General features: G+C 52.7%; 1 protein-coding gene across 1 annotated transcript; it reads left to right on the forward strand.

The window, feature by feature from the left end:
- The first annotated feature begins 1,276 nt into the window (after positions 1-1,276).
- On the forward strand, positions 1,277-14,374 carry CAV3 (caveolin 3). The gene is made up of 2 exons (XM_004318599.4): positions 1,277-1,475; positions 13,639-14,374. The coding sequence occupies exons 1-2, from the start codon at positions 1,362-1,364 to the stop codon at positions 13,978-13,980; spliced, it is 456 nt and encodes a 151-aa protein (XP_004318647.1). The 5' UTR covers positions 1,277-1,361; the 3' UTR covers positions 13,981-14,374.
- The last annotated feature ends 1,861 nt before the right edge of the window (positions 14,375-16,235 follow it).

The following is a 16,235-nucleotide window of genomic DNA, read 5'->3' on the forward strand; positions in this document are numbered from 1 at the left end:
GAGTCAAGACTTATCCCCTGCCTCACCCCCAGACAGCATGTGCTTGAGCCACTACACAATTCTTAGCATTCTGGCTCCTACCAGCCCTCTGACACCGGAAATGTTCCATGTGGTGAACTCCTGCTTGTCTTTCAACACCTTACTCTAAAGCTACCTCCTCCAGGAAGCCTTCCCTGATGTCCTCAGAGTAAGTCATTGCCTCCTACGGACTTCTCAGGCAAGTTCTTTGTAACATAACTCTGATGCAGCACTTGCCACACAGTATTACAATTCCTTATTTTCTGATCATTCTGTCCCCCTAGGCTGTGGGCTCCCCCAGGCAGGGAGGGTCCTAACCTGATGGGTCTGTTTATCCCTAGCTGTTGGCAAATCCTAAAGAGATGAGTCTGTCAGTGATGAATGGATGCACAGACCCTGGAGACTCAGAGTCGTCACCCTTCATGCGGCGGGGGCCTTGGGTGATGGCTGACCTGGAAGAGGACGCAGGGAAGCTAAGCAGATACCTAAGAGAGGGCAACCCCACCGATGCCCGTGCTGTGTCTGGGGCCCATGGATATCTGGGAAGCTGTCACTAAGCTGTCCCTGGGGACAGGGTGAAGGGTGGCAGAAACGTGGACTCCAGGTCCCCTCCACGTGGTATCAAAAGGCAGAGGAGGGTGGTCTGCGTCCGGTCTCAGCCCCAGACCTACCCCACACCACAGTCCATCAACCCCTCCGGGGAAAACCCTAGAAGTGGGAAAACCTCAGCCCTGCTTCAGGCCATCAAACAGCAGGGCAGGTACCAACTGCTCCAACGAGAATCCCCACCAGAGAGCATTTCCGTTCTGAAGCATTTTCTCCCACGAGCTCACCTCCTCCTTTCCACGAGGGTAGGCAGAGCCCCGATCGTAATTATTATGGCCCCATTTTACAGGTGGGGACATGATAGCCCAGAGAGGCGAGGTGTGCCCAAGCTCACACACCCAGCAAGAGGTTGAGCTGGGGGCTGAGCCCACCTCCTTCCCACAGGAGCCCAAACGCAAATACCAGGGTCCCACAGCAGCAGCCAACCGCGAGGGCACCAGGAGACACCAGGCCCTTGGCTCGCGCATGAGGCCCAGCGCCCGTGCAGCCCCCTTTAAGGAGCGCTGGGCCTTCCTGCAGGGCTCCAGTCTTAATTTTAGCTTGGAGGCCTGCCACCGGAGCCTTCAGCCAGCAGCAGGCTGAAGTTATGCGGGACAGCTGTCAGCCGGCACGCTGGGTGGGGCCTATTTAGCCACCAGCGGCACAAGTCTGGGGACACTGTTGTCCCTGCCCTGGGTCTTTTCAGCCCCGCTGGCCACAGGGCTCCGATCTCCTCTAGCAGGTCACCCAGCTCCACGATGATGGCCGAGGAGCACACAGACCTGGAGGCCCAGATCGTCAAGGACATTCACTTCAAGGAGATCGACCTGGTGAACCGGGACCCCAAGAACATTAACGAGGACATAGTGAAGGTAGGCTCGAGGGCCTGCCCCGGCGCCCCCCGCCTGGAGGGTGTCAGGTTGGGTGCTGGAAGGGGCAGGCTCTGCTCCCGCGCGATCGGCTTCCCTGAAAAGAGACCTGTTCCTCTGTCTTCTCCAAATCCCACCCACCCACCCCCGTCCCGCAAACCAGCTTGTACCCCCAAAGAGCCTTTAGTGTCAACAAGAGCAAAGAATCAGCTGCACATACAGGACCATCGACCGGGGCGGGGCAGGCGAGTCGCAAAGGAAACTTTACAACTCTGTAGCTCTTCCCGTGTGCTCTTGGCCCTCGGCTGGGGACAGACGAGGCGGCCAAGTTGGGCCCTTTCCATGCCAGGGGCATTTTGCGGTCTCCACAGTGGGTGTGGGGTTCATCCCCAGAGGGCGGTTTCCAGCAGGGCTGCTGGCCCCTTGCAGGGGCCCCCACTGCCTCAGGCTGGGGGGCTGTACCCAGCACTCATGCCTGCTCCTGGCACGTGCAGCATCCAGGCCAGGCCAGAGGCCACTCAGAGGGCACCGGGACCCCTGTATGAGGGTTACCCTGCCTTCAGGGAGTCTCCTTCGCGGCCAGGCCTGAGTCAGGCCTCTTTCCTCACCCGATGCCATCAGCAGCCCGGCTGCCTCCAGGGCCACCCCTCACTCCAGCCTCCACCCGGTAGCCACAGGGATCTTACTACAGCAGAATTCCTGGGAGAAGGGTACCCACCAACCAGCATCAAAGTCACTGGAAGGGCCTTTAAAAGGGCAGGTGCGGGGGCCTCCCGGGTGCTCTGTATACATCAGAACCACAGACCAGTGGTGTCCAGTAGAAATATAATGCGACCCATTATACAATCACCCTATGTCATTTTAAGTTTTCTAGCAGCCATGACTTTAAAAAGGAAAAACAAACAGGTAAAATTAATTTTCAAGATATTTCTCATTTAAGCCAGTATGTCCAAAATAGTATCATTTCAACGTGTAATCACTACAAAACAATTATTGGTGAACAATTGTATAATCTTTCTTCATCTTCAAAATCTAGTGTGTATCTGAGACATGGGATGCATCTCAGTTCAGACTCCAAAGTTTTTATGAGAAACCCTTCTGTCTTTAGATTTCATATAATAAACAGTCGAAAACTGATTCACAAACCCAAACTGTGCCAGACATTCTTACAAGTTTCCCAGTCACAGAATTAACTATCAGTTTTTACATTTTAATTAAAATTAAACACAATTTAGAATCCTTCAGTTGCACTAGCCACAGGTCAAGTGCTCGTACATAGCTCAAGGCCACTGGATTAGACAGCGGGGTTAAGGGCTTGTTCTAAAGGACAGCCCTGCGTGGTCACCTTCAGTGGGACACCTCCCGTGCTGCATGAGTCTAACTTCCCCCCATGGCATTCGAACCCCAGCACATCTGGCCCCCACCTTCCCCTCCCACCTCCAGCTCCCATGCCTCCTGTGTCTTTGCCAGCAGCCAGCCTCCTCTCCTCCACGTGGTGGACGCCCACTCAGCCTTCGAGACCTGATTGAAATGTCACCTGCCCAGGAGGCCTTCCCCAACTCCTCCAAGCAACCAGGAGCTCCTTCCTCTGTGCCCTTACCTCACTCAGGGCATTTCCCTGTAACAGCTCATATTATGCTATTATTGTATTTATAAATATCATCTGTGGTGCAGAGAGGGCCATCACAGCACAGTTGGGGAAGTGCGGCAAAATTAGGGAATGAACGTTCCGAACTGAAAAGCACCATACGCACGTCAAACAGTATTTGTCGTGGTTTGTGCAGTGTGATCTAGACGCAACGGTCCCAGACTTGACACTAACAGATGTGGTTTGAAATCCAGACTCCTCTACTTAAAAGCAATGACACTGGCCCCCCTGTAAAATGAGCACAATTTATTCCCCCAGGGTAAATGGATCTCAGAGCAGCGCTGTGCAATAGAAATAGACCGAGAGGATTGCATGAGATAAGAGGTTTGAAAGTGCCTACGAGAGTCCCTGGCACACAGCAAGGGTGTGCAAATGTGAGCTGATTAGGAGCCTGCAGGACAAGAGAGCTAAGCCAGGGCCGGCGTTGACACTCAGGCTCCCCTCTGGTGGGCCCTGGCGGCTGCGGGAATGCAAAAGAGGACCCTTAGGGAGCATGTGTTTTCTGAAGGATCCCGCAGCAGGTGACAAGTGGAGAGGGGCTCTCGGGTCCCAGTGAGCCAGGAGGGAGCTGGCTCCAGGCTCGAGGCCCAGATTATAATCCAAGGCAGGGATGGGGGCGGCCACACGGATGCAGCTGCTTACGCAGCCTCCCAGGGGGCTGGGAGCTACCCTCTCCTGGAGGCCCTGAGCCCCAGAAAACCATGCCTCCAAGGTGAAGCAAGAGGCCCACAAATGTTCTTGTCGAGAGGAGATGATTATTTGGTGTATTTACTGGACATTCCCTGGTTTGGGAACTTATTTGACTTTTCCTTTCATTTTTAATGAGAGATGAAAACGTTTTGAAATTTAGAACAGGGATTCTAAAACTGAACCAGATAAATACCACAGACAGGTTCAAGAAGACTTCAGGTTGGTGTAATGGGATGTGAAAGAATGAAGAAAAGGAAGAAATGGGAGAGAGTGTGGCTGAAAGAGAGACGTCCATCTGAACAGGCTGGCCTTTGGGTCACTTGGATGTCTTTCATCGACCAGGGAAAGGACCGGGGGGTGGGGGGGAGGACAAGGGACCGAGAGGGTGAGGGGGACAGAGATGGAGAGAAAGAGAAACAAGGTCAGGCCAAGATGAAGGCTGGAAAGGCTCCCGTCGGGGTGGTGTCACATGTGGGAACAGGCTCCACGTGTGTGAGGATGACGCCGTAAGACGGTAGAATAAGACAGGCTACAGAGACCCAAGTCTAGTCCCAGCCCTGACTCTAGCTTGCTGTGTGACCCTGGGCAAATCCCTTTCCCTCTCTGGGCCTGAGTCCCTAGTGTAGACAGAGGCCGGGTGGAGAAAAGGGAGACCCGTCCCCTCCACCGCCAGCTGCTGAGGCTTCACACAGAAAAGACCAGGGTGAAGAGCAGGAGACGCACCCACCGGGCCCTTGGATTTGACCCTCAGCAGAAGGAGGTGCTCCCTCTGGATTTCTAGAGTCAAAACTTTCCCAAACTTCCCTGAGCAAGGCCTGGTGCTACCCTTGAACCCAGGCTGGAAAGTGAGTGCCAACAGCTGAGGGAGAGCTCCGCACAGCCCAGCAGTCTTGACTGTAATCTCCCAGCTCCGGGCTGGGCCTGGGCAGAGGAGAGGCTCACCTCATTCCCCTCACCCCCACCATCACCACCATTCATGGAACATCGATTCCACGAGTCATTCCTGAGCACCTGCTCCGTTCCAGGCTCTGTGCTGTGGCAGAGGAGGTGGCAATGAGCAAGTGAGACCCACTGCGTGTAGGGCCCATGCTAGGCTCTTGGGGGGCGGGAAAGGAGGCCAGCGGTCCCTGGCACTCCAGCTGGTCAGCGAGGACACCATTCCCTTCAGACCCAGATTGCAAAGCCTCCAGCCCCTTCCTCGTGCATTCCTGCAGGCCCCCAGTCCCACCCCAAAGTCCACCAGTTATTTGTGAGAGGTCTCGGGGCTTTCTCATCAACACCCCTCCCCCTCCCCAACTCACACTTAGGCAGCCAGGCCCTAGAGCAGGGACATATGAACCCCTCGGCAGGCAGGTCCTTCAGCTTCTGGTTTCAACCACTCCCCTCAGGCACTCAGGGCCGGCCCTTCAACCAGGGCCGAGGGAGAGACCTGACCCCAGCCCATCACACTAGTTCCCACCTACCTCCAACCCACATCTGCCACAAGACCCTCCCCCTTCAGAAAAGCACACAGACAGCACCTTCTGCCTCTCAGCTTAGGCTAACAAACACCCAGAGGACCCAGTAACCCTCCTTCCCCCAAGGTCTCCAAACTCTGCTCCCACTGTGGGCCCATGTGGACACCCTGTTTCACGAAGATGAAACTGACCTGGTGCTTCCTCTTGAGAAGAATCCAACAGATTCCAAGAATCCAAGAATTCCAACAGACAGAGAAGATGAGACTAAAAACAATGAGAATGCACAGGTGGAGGTGATAAATGCCTTAAATCAGTGCCAGATGAAGGGTCACAGGAAGGAGGAAGACATCACTTTCATCTGGGAAAGTCAGGCACCAGCTTCATGGAGAGGTGGTATCCAAGGTGCATAAATAATAAGAAAAAAGTAAAATGTGGAAAGGGGGCATCAGGCTTTCCAAGAAGAGGGAACAAAATAAGCAAAGGCCACAACATAGAGGAGAGTGATGGGCAGAATCAGAAAACGTGAGGAACGGGTATTGCCACTCCCCTGCCTATGTCCGTGGCGGACATTACTAATGGATCACAGCACGTTTCCAGGAAGCCATGGACCATCAGCTAGGCTGAGTTGGCCCACAGGCGAAACCTCTTTGCTACGCTGTCTGCAGGCGAAAAATGGGACTAGGAGAATCTGAAAGGGAATTTGTGGGATAGGAGGCAGAAAGGGCAGGTTGAGGCTGAATTAGGAAAGGTCATGACCTGCCAGGCATACCACACTGGCAATTCCTTCATTTTGGAAAGTACCCCTGGCAAGTACCTCTAAGAAGGGCTATACCCTGGATTAACTCACACTGAGGTATTTACAACACAGTGTTGGAGGGACTCCTGTGTATCAACTAGAGTTTTTAAAAACATCCACTTTCTTGGGGAGCTTGTGAAAATGCAGATTTCTGGGCCCTGCCACCAGAAATTTTATGAGGCAGGGCCAGTGAATGCTTTGTACTTTAAAGTACAAACAAGTTCCCCTTGTCCTATAGAAGATAACCCTGCAGTCCAGAGTTGTCACCAGTTTCCCCTAAAGACACAGCGTATCAGTTATCCACTGCTGTGTGACAATCCCCCTAAAACTCCATGCTTAAAGCACCAAGGCTTTGAGGCTCTCTCGGTTCTGTGGGCTGAGCAGCCTCAGCTGGGCAGCTCTGCTGGTCTCACTGGCGGCCTCTCATGAGTTGCAGCAGCATCTCCTCTGCAGCATTCTGGCGGTTAAAGCGAGTCACAGGGCAAGCCCAGACTCCCTATGGTCTGAGACTGTGTGCTGAGAGGCATGACCAATCTGGGGTCATCTTTGGAGACTAGCTAACTTCCCCCCAGAAGCTGGTGCACAGCTAACCTACAGCTCAACCCAGGGCCATTCCTACTACTCTCCAGTCCACCGCACCAGCCTTCCCGAAGGCAGAGACTAAGGGGGCAGGGAGGGAAGGGAAGAGACGGGCAAGGACAGGGCTCTGAGATCTGATGAGGGCTCCTCTGGTGGATCCCTTCTCTTCACACACCCCCCCACCCCGGTCACCCTCTGTTATCTTGGTCTCTTCACAGTTCCTTTATATGAACCCAAGTGTCCTTACCTCCAGGCCAGGTGCCCCAGGCACCCCCTGTAGGATGCCCTGGACCCCAAGATCCCACTAATCCCTGGCCCCCCTCTTCCTGCCCTCAGAACCAGTCTGTGTTGCATTCTTGCCTCACCTCCTGCTGAGGTACCTGGTCCTGCGATGACCCTGATCAGGGAGACAGCAGGAGAAATTCAGGCTCAGGCTTTGATGTCAGGCCAGCGTGCGCTCCACCCCTGCTCGTCCCTTACAGGCTGGGCGAAATGCTGGATGTAAGACACATGGCCAGAAACAGACACCTATAAGGGCCAAATTGTGGGCGTTACTATGGTTATCCCAGATTGTATAGAATTCTATTTTTTAATTAATTTTTTTGGAGTACAGTTGATTTACAATGTTGTGTTCGTTTCCGGTGTACAGCAAAGTGAATCAGTTATACATATACATGTATCCACTCTTTTTTAGATCCGTTTCCCATATAGGTCATTACAGAGTATTGAGTAGAGTTCCCTGTGCTATACAGGAGGTCCTTATCAGTCATCTATTTTATATATAGTAGTGTGTATGTGTCAATCCCAACCTCCCAATTTATCCCTTGCCCCCTTTCCCCCTTGGTAACCATAAGATTGTTTTCTACATCTGTGACTCTAGTTCTGTTTTGTAAATAGGTTCATTTGTGCCATCTTTTTACATTCCACATATAAGCGATATCATATGGTATTTGTCTTTCTGGGTCTGACTTACTTCCCTCAGTATGACAATCTCTAGGTCCATCCATGTTGCTGCAGATGGCATCGTTTTGTTCTTTTCTATGGCTGAGTAATATACCATTGTATCAATATACAGGTACCACATCTTCTTTATCCATTCCTCTGTTGATCGGCATTTACGTTGCTTCCATGTCCTGCCTATTGTAAACAGTGCTTCAGTGAACACTGGGGTACATGTATCTTTTCAAATTATGGTTTTCTCCAGATATATGCCCAGGAGTGGGACTGCTGGGTCATAAGGTAGCACTATTTTTAGTTTTTAAGGGACTACCATACTGTTCTCCATAGCGGCTGTTACCAATTCACATTCCCACCAGCAGGGTAGGAGGGTTCCCTTTTCTCCACACCCTCTCCAGCATTTATTGTTCGTAGACTTTTTGATGATGGCCATTTTGACTGGTGTGAGGTGACACGTCATTGTGCTTTTGATTTGCATTTCTCTGATAATTAGTGATGCTGAGCATCTTTTCACGTTATTGCCAATTATAACACGTGAAGCAGAGCTTTGCCGTTTCTCAGCTATTCTGCAGCTAAAGCTTTAACTTTACAGGCCAGTGCTTCTCAGGCTATCTGGGTGAAAGGTCAGTTTTATTATTATTATTCCAATCTGTTGTACACGAATCGTAAAAGTCAATAAAAATTAACTACTAGAGAGATGAACGGAAAAATAGGCATTGACAATGTAAGCTCCAATTTTTATTATTAGTAGAATCAACAGACATAAAATTATTGGCTCACATCACTGTGACTATTTCCAAATGCCTACTCTCAACTTCTGTACTTGCCTTGTTGGGAAGGGGGCAGTGACTGTGGACCACTCTTTAAATAGCAAGGTAATAGGTGAGAAAACCAAGACCCAACAAAGCTAAGCCACTCCTTTGGGTCTTGACTCCCGAAACTAACTCCGTGTCACTAGGGATGTTGGTCCAATCCTCTCGGCAGAGTTAAAACAAACAAACAAAAAACTGAAAACAAACAAAAAACACAGGCCCAGAGAGGGCAAGTACCAGGTCTCAAATCACACAGTGATACGCTGAACAAGTGGAAACTGGTCCCAGATATCTGTCCCCCTGCCGAGAGCCGTTCCCCCCACCCACAGAGCGCCTGTCTGAACTGCGCAGGGCCCTGGATGCCCAAGGACTGAGTCACGCAGGAATGCGGGGGAGGCATTTTTGAAGTGGGTGTGGCGTCTGGCCTCCCCCTCAACCGCCGCCCCAGCTCTGCTGTCCTGCACCTTCCCCACCCTGTTGGGGACGGCGGGAGCGGCGCTGGCCGGTTCCGATGAATCAACTGGCTGTCTTGCTGTTCCAAAAATAAATATGCCAGAGAAGGGGACACCAACCTTACGAGCAGCCCCTTTCTCCCCTTCCCACAGCCAGCCCCGCCTCCTGAGGCTCCGCCCACGGCCCGAGCCCCCTGCCAGCAGCCATCTCCCCTCCACTTCCAGAAACGAATTAAGAAATGAAGTCACCGTGCGCCTCTGATACACTGGCGCGTCTGCCCGGGGCTGCCTGAGCCGGCCTTATAAATATCTCCCCAAACTAGCGCGGTGACCAGAGAGCGGTCTCAGTGCTCAGTCCTGATTAGGAACGGCCTCCTCCTCCCAGGACTACCTGTCCCTCTGAGAGCATATTTTCGCATTCACAGACAACGGAGCTGTTGCCCTGTGCACAGTGCCTAAGGCAATTACTTGAAATAATTCAAATGCCAGCAACAACAGCTTCTACCTTGTGCAAAAAAAAAAAAAAAAATCATTAACAGGCAGAGAGATCCTTGGGGGCAGGATTATTACCATAGCAGAAAAGGAGGGAAAAGAGGACCCCATCCATCTTACCTGCGCAGGCTGAGTACAAACGCACACACACATTTATGACCAGGTAGGTTGGAGAACTGTCGTATTTACGATCTGGGTGTCAGCAGCTTTTCTGAGATATATTTTCATAGGAACTTCAGAGCAATTGAACAAACGATTACTGTCACTGGGCAGCTACCGTGTATTGTACTAAGCACTGCCCAAGAGGAGGTGTGCCTAGCACAAGGCGGGTGCTTAATAGTTGTTTGGATGGATGGATGGATGGGTATGAATTGGTGGATGATGGATGGATGGATGGATGGATAGACAGGCTGATAAATAGGTAGATGGATATGAACGGATGGATGCATATGGATAGACTGATGGATCCATGGATGGATGGATAGGTGGGTGGATGGATGGGAGAATGGATAGATAGATGGATGGGTAAATGAACAGATGGGGGGAAATGGATGGATGGAAAAGAAATTACTTCTGTTCTTCATAACAGAGTTGTAAGAAGTAGCAAACACATTTTACAGTTGAGGAAATGAAGCTCAAAGAGGTTATCTGCCAAGGTCACTCATCAGATCAGCAGCTGCGCTGGTGTGCAAACCCACCTTTGGGACCCTAGCTTCCTGTTGAAGAAAGCGCTCTGTAACGGCCACCAGCAGCTAACAATTAGTGATCAGGGATTCTGTGCCAGGCCATGTTCCGAGTATTTACATGTCGTATCTTATTCAATCCTCCGATAAACCTAATGAAATCAATCTAGGAAAGCGAGGCATATGAAAGCTAAGACACTTGCTGAAGGTCACAGAGCCAATAAGAGGCAGAGCTGGACTCAAACCTCAGCACTGCAACTTCAGTCAAGGGCTCTTTTCCACTTTGCCGCCTCTTAGAGGCCAGACACAAATCATCAAACGTGTTGAATGGAGGAATAAGTGAACAAAGCAGGCTGGGCTGCCGAGGGGCAGGGGAATTGCTGCCTGCTTGGAGCAGAGTGGGCGGCTGCGAAGAAGGGGCTGGGGGCCCTGCCCTGGGGCAGGTCTCTCTGGCCAACAAGGACCAGACCTCAGAGGGGACAGTCACCCTCCCTGAGAGCCAGCAACTGCCTCGGGGTCTGACCCTGGCTGGGGCCGCGTGAAGAGCTTAGATTAGAATCAGGACGCCCAGATGCACCTGTCTGCCCAGCTGGACGTGAGGAGGCAGGGCTGGGTCATCTGTGAGTGGGGAGACACGGTCCTAAGGAACAGTCGCAGGAGGGGCAGTAGCGGCCCCAGGCGCTGAATGGGAGAGAGGAGGAAGGAGGGAGAGCCTGCTGGATAAAGGCGGGGAGCACGCCTCCACCCAAAGGCCTCCCTCTGCTACCCAAGTTCCTGGGGGCACACCAGGATCCAGAGCCCAGCCCGGGGGCTAGGAGGCATCAGGCACAGGCCGGGCATGGCCATGATAGGGGAGGGGCGGGCTTCAGAGGTCAGAACACCTCAGTCGGCAGGATCCAGGCCCTGGGGGTTTGACTGAATCTCCACAATCATGGTGCATGTACCAGGTCAACGTTGGAATGGTCCTCCAGGGCCTATAGTCCCCAGCTTCTTGGATCTGCAAGCAACAGCAACTCTGGATTTCTGCCCATATAGACCAGATGTAGAAAGATGCCAGCCCTTTCCATCCACTCTCCAAAGCCATGGGACGTTCCCCAAGCAACTTGGGTCTTCTTTTACAAACATCCAGCACACTACTCCTACATCTCTTGCCTCCAAACCCCCAGCCCCCCAAACTCCCAGCCAGACACCACCTCCACCTCCAAGAAGGCCTCCAGGAAGCAGTGCCACCCTTTCCAAGGAGATGAGGACCATATTCATATTCCTCCTTCCAGCCCTTCCCTTCCATCCAGGGGCCATCTGAGAGGTTATGTGACCTCTGCTAAACCCCTTCAGAGAGAAAGCTGGAGGTTGAGATGTACGAGCGGGTCCCGGAAGGACCTCTGCCCACCCAAGTCAGCTTCTGAACATCGCCTGCAGCCTGAAATCTCACCCCGTGAACTTTGCTCCACAACAACGTACCATCCCCAGGGTGGGGCTGCATCCTCAGCTGTCTCCAGGGGAACCCAGGGATCTGAGGCCTGGCACAGGAGCTCAGAATCCAGCCACACGAGAAAAACAGGCCTCAACACTGGACATACAACATGGTCATGTCCACTCCCCCCCCACCAAAAGAGTTACACTGGAAAGAAAAACACCAAAGCAATAATAATTTTAGTACTAGAGAAATACAAATGGGAGATGCTTGTGTTTTGTTTTTGCTATTCCCTTAATTTTCTGCAATGTGGCTACGTTATAAGAAAAAGTAATTTTAATAATAACTTTAGGCATAGAGGGGATCCCCTTCCCCTCAAAAAGTAGGAAAACGGTTCACTTGGGAGTTGAAGTTTGAGCTCTGGCATCACTGGTCCCCACTCCCCCCGCCAATTAGTCTGATCCATCATGCATTCATTCAACCAACTACTATGAAAACAGCCCAGGAACACACTGCCCCCATGTTACAGACAAGACAGCTAAGGCTCAGTGCCACTAAATGAAATCACATATGAGAAAGTAGCTATGACGGTGCTTAATGCACAGCAGGGATTAGCGAAAAGTTCAGTGACTTGGCTGAAAGCAATCTTTTGTATTTCTTCCGTCTTCCCAAATGGGGCCTCAGTCACCATTTCAGTGGGATGCGTGAGCAGGATTCTCGCAGCTGCAAAGGAGGGATGGGGTGGGCAGCGGCAGAGGAAGGTCTGAGGTCGCTGCAGGACCAGCGTGGGGAGAGCAAAGCCTGTGTCCTCCACGGGTGCTGCGCTCAGACACCAGATGCCTCCACCAGCCAGGACGCCGCGGCCCTCACCTCACCACGTGCTGGATCCTAACACAGCTCTCAGGCCGCTGCACCTCCCTCTAAACACCTCCATGACCCCAAACCGGACGGGATTCGGCGACGGCTCCCAACTCGCCCCCCACGTGCATCCTCACAGCTGCGGCAGCCAGAATGAGCCACTCAGAACTCAGATCAGAGATGCAGAGGACAGGCGGGTGGTTTCCAGAGGCGGGGAGAGGGGTGGTGGAATGGGTGAAGGGGCTCAACGGGTGCAAACTTCCAGTTATAAGATAAGTGAGTCCTGGGGATGTAAAGTGGAGCATGGTGACTGCAGTTAACAACACTGTACGCAGCGTCTATTTAAAAGGTGCCAAGAGAGTAGTCCTGAAAGGTCTCATCACACACACAAATACGTAACTGTGTGGCGACACACGTTAGCTACACTCAGCGCAGTGATCATTTCCCAACATATACAAAATCAAATTATGCTGAACACCTGAAATGAATATAATGTTAGATGTCAATTATACCTCAACTGAAAAAAAGCTCAGATCCAGCCGAGCCACACCCTGTTCAAAAGCCCTGAGTGGCTCTCATTGCACTCAAGCCCCCATGCGTGCCCCGCCTGGCCTCTCCAGCCTCCCTCCGGCCTGGGCCTGCGCTTGGCCTTCCAGAAGCACCTACATCTCCCCAGGAGCACACACTGTCTATCCCACTGGGTCGCAGCAGCTGGTGCCCCAAACGCTCTTTTCCAGCCCACAACTCCTCCCTCCCCCTGGCTACCTCTAGGTATCCGCTTAGCTAGATGTCACCTCCTCCAGGAAGCCTGACACCCAGGCTAAGTTAAATGTCACCCTGTGGGTGCACACGGCCTGTCCTTCCCTTACCGGAGCACTGGTCACTGTGGTGTAACTGCCTGCCGCAAGCTCCAGGAGGGCAGGAACCTTCGCCTGTTCATCATCCTATCGGCAGGCACCCGGTACATTTTTTCAGGATGACTGTCCAATTCCCTAGGATCACAAAATAATAGAATTTCAGAGCCACGGCTCGTGGCCTGTCTCTAACTTAGTTTCTTTTAGTAAGTTACTCAACTCCTGGGGGCCTCTGATCCATCCATGAGAGAGAGAAGTGGACCGGCTCTTGTTCCTCTCTGCTCTGGGACAGCACTGGCATCACCTGGGACTTGTCAGAAATGCAGGATCTCAGGCCCCACCCTGGACTCACCGGGGTCAGAATCCCAGGGGGTGGGGCCCAGCCACCTGGTTTAACAAGCCCCCCAGGGGGTTCTGATGCTTGAGAAGTGGGTGGCTGCTGTGACTTGAGGGTTCCCCCTCCCACCCCTGCAGGTGGATTTCGAAGACGTGATCGCGGAGCCCGTGGGCACCTACAGTTTTGATGGCGTGTGGAAGGTGAGCTACACCACCTTCACTGTCTCCAAGTACTGGTGCTACCGCCTGCTGTCCACACTGCTGGGGGTCCCGCTGGCCCTGCTCTGGGGCTTCCTGTTCGCCTGCATCTCCTTCTGCCACATCTGGGCGGTGGTGCCCTGCATCAAGAGCTACCTGATCGAGATCCAGTGCATCAGCCACATCTACTCGCTCTGCATCCGCACCTTCTGCAACCCGCTCTTCGCTGCCCTGGGCCAGGTCTGCAGCAACATCAAGGTGATGCTGCGGAAAGAAGTATGAGGCTGGGTGGGCAGCAGGGGTGGCGGGGCAGGGGAGCCCCGCTGGGCTGGCCCCACCATCAGGCTCTGCGGGGCTGCCGGCAAGCTCTTTCTCCTTGGGGACCGCTGCTTCCCCCCAAGACGGGAGCACACAGAGCAGGGAAGCCGGAGAGAAAAGACAGCCCGCCACAGAAGCGCAGTGGCCTTCCCTCCGCCCCCTGCCCCACCACAACATCCCCCATGACCGGGTGCCAGGAAGATCATTGGCTAAGAGGCAGCTACCGCAAATCTTTGCATTCACTTGTACTGTAACGGCACAATCCAGCCCTCAGCTCCCACCTGGACACACCCCCTCCCCCCCAGGAAACCACCAGTGACTGCTGGCGTTAGCAGGGTGGCTCCAATAAAGGGTTTCCGGCTGCATCTGGGGAATGCTGTGTTTTGCATGTGTCCATAAGGTGGGTGCGCGTCCTGACCAGCTCCAGAAATATATTTCTCTGCCCTGAGAAGCAGGAGGGGCAAGCTGGTCGGCCCTTCTCTTGGCCAAATGCAAGAACCAGATTTTGGTTTCTCTGGGAATTCTTGTTTGCTGGGTATCTGTTCCTTGGGAGATTATTTCCCGTTGATTTCTGTTGCCCCTGGGCCAGCCAGGGGTCACCCACAGAAGAAAATGGCCGCTGGGTTAGAAGGGGAAGGTGATACTCCCTGGGCACCACTGAGGGCAGGGCCTGGGTTCAAAGCTCCCCTTTGGCTCAGACACTGAGCCCCTGGCACTGCCTCTTGGCATGTACACCCTCAGCCCCGCAGATGTGGTGATGGCATAAGGCCCTATTCAAGCATATGTGGACTCACCATGGAAGTAAAATGGAAATAAACGGCAATGGAAAGGATATGTCCCACCTCCTGCCCACCTACACTCAGCAGCAACAAAACAACAACAAAACCCCCAGAAATCTTACATTCTTTAGGGATGCTTTTCCCAAGGGTGTTTCCAGAACTAAGTCCTCAGAAAAAGGAGGGGGGTGGCTTTTGCGCTTAAATTTGTTTGGAAAATGCTCCATATTTCTCTTAGAGATTTTTCAATAGACATTAGTACATTAAAGGCTCTGACAAGTCCCGCAGAAAAGAAAGCTGTTTAGGCCAATAGCCCCCAATCCTATATGACCCTTTTTTTTCTCATGCAACACCCATTTAAGTCTCATAAAATTCAGGTTCCAAAACACTTGGCCTGTTTTCAGAGGCATCACCTCACTGGCAGCAGGCCATGCACCCAAGGGTCCTGGGGCAATGAGGTAGAGGGAACGGCACATGAACCAGAGACAGGGCACAGGCAGCCTTGGTTCTGCCTCTCCACCTAGTTGCCTTCTCTGGCCTCAGTTTAATCCTGCATGAAATGATCTCTAATGTCCATTTTAGCTCTTTTTACCCATTTTCGTTTTTTCGAGTATTTTCGTATGACATTTTCAAACAGCGAGGAATGTTGAAAAGGTTTGCCGTGAACACCTATCTACCCGCCATCTAGGCTCTACGATTCAGTTCCCTGCTCCTCCTTTGTTGCATTGCCATCCATCTATCATCCACCAATCTCACCTTTCTTTAGGCATTTTTAAATAAGCTGCAGATATTGGTATATTTTCCTCCTGAACACTTCATCATCATCCCTTACTTTTTGCAAACAAGGAAGTCACCGCCCAGAGAGGTCAGCCGACTTGCCAAAAGGTACACAGCTAGCCACATTCGTGCTGTGGTTCCAGCCCACTGCTCTCTGCTCTACCTGGGGCTCTTCATGTTCTCAAGTGGACGCAGAGCCCAGGCTCCTCCCGCTAACAGGTATAAGCCAACATCGCTTACTCCCTTGCAAAGGGCCTCCCCATCAAACGTCTTTCACATTGTTAGGCCATCCGTTTCAGACTTGGAATCTTGGGTTACTTAGACTTTTGTTTTGTTTTGTTTTGTTTTGTTTGCGGTACGCGGGCCTCTCACTGCTGTGGCCTCTCCCGTTGCGGAGCACAGGCTCCGGCCGCGTAGGCTCAGAGGCCATGGCTCACGGGCGCAGCCGCTCCGCGGCACGTGGGATGTTCCCGAACCGGGGCACCAACCCGTGTCCCCTGCATCGGCAGGCGGACTCTCAACCACTGCGCCACCAGGGAAGCCCTACGCAGACTTTTGACCATCGCCGCATTTGCTGTGACCTGACTTGACCCTGACGCCTATTTTTCAAGCTGGCTCTCCTTCTCTAAGGGCCAGGCTACGGCAGGTGCTCCATCCCCCGTGAAG

Source organism: Tursiops truncatus, chromosome 10 (genome assembly GCF_011762595.2).
Source record: "Tursiops truncatus isolate mTurTru1 chromosome 10, mTurTru1.mat.Y, whole genome shotgun sequence".
In the NCBI taxonomy this organism is placed as follows: Eukaryota; Metazoa; Chordata; class Mammalia; order Artiodactyla; family Delphinidae; genus Tursiops; species Tursiops truncatus.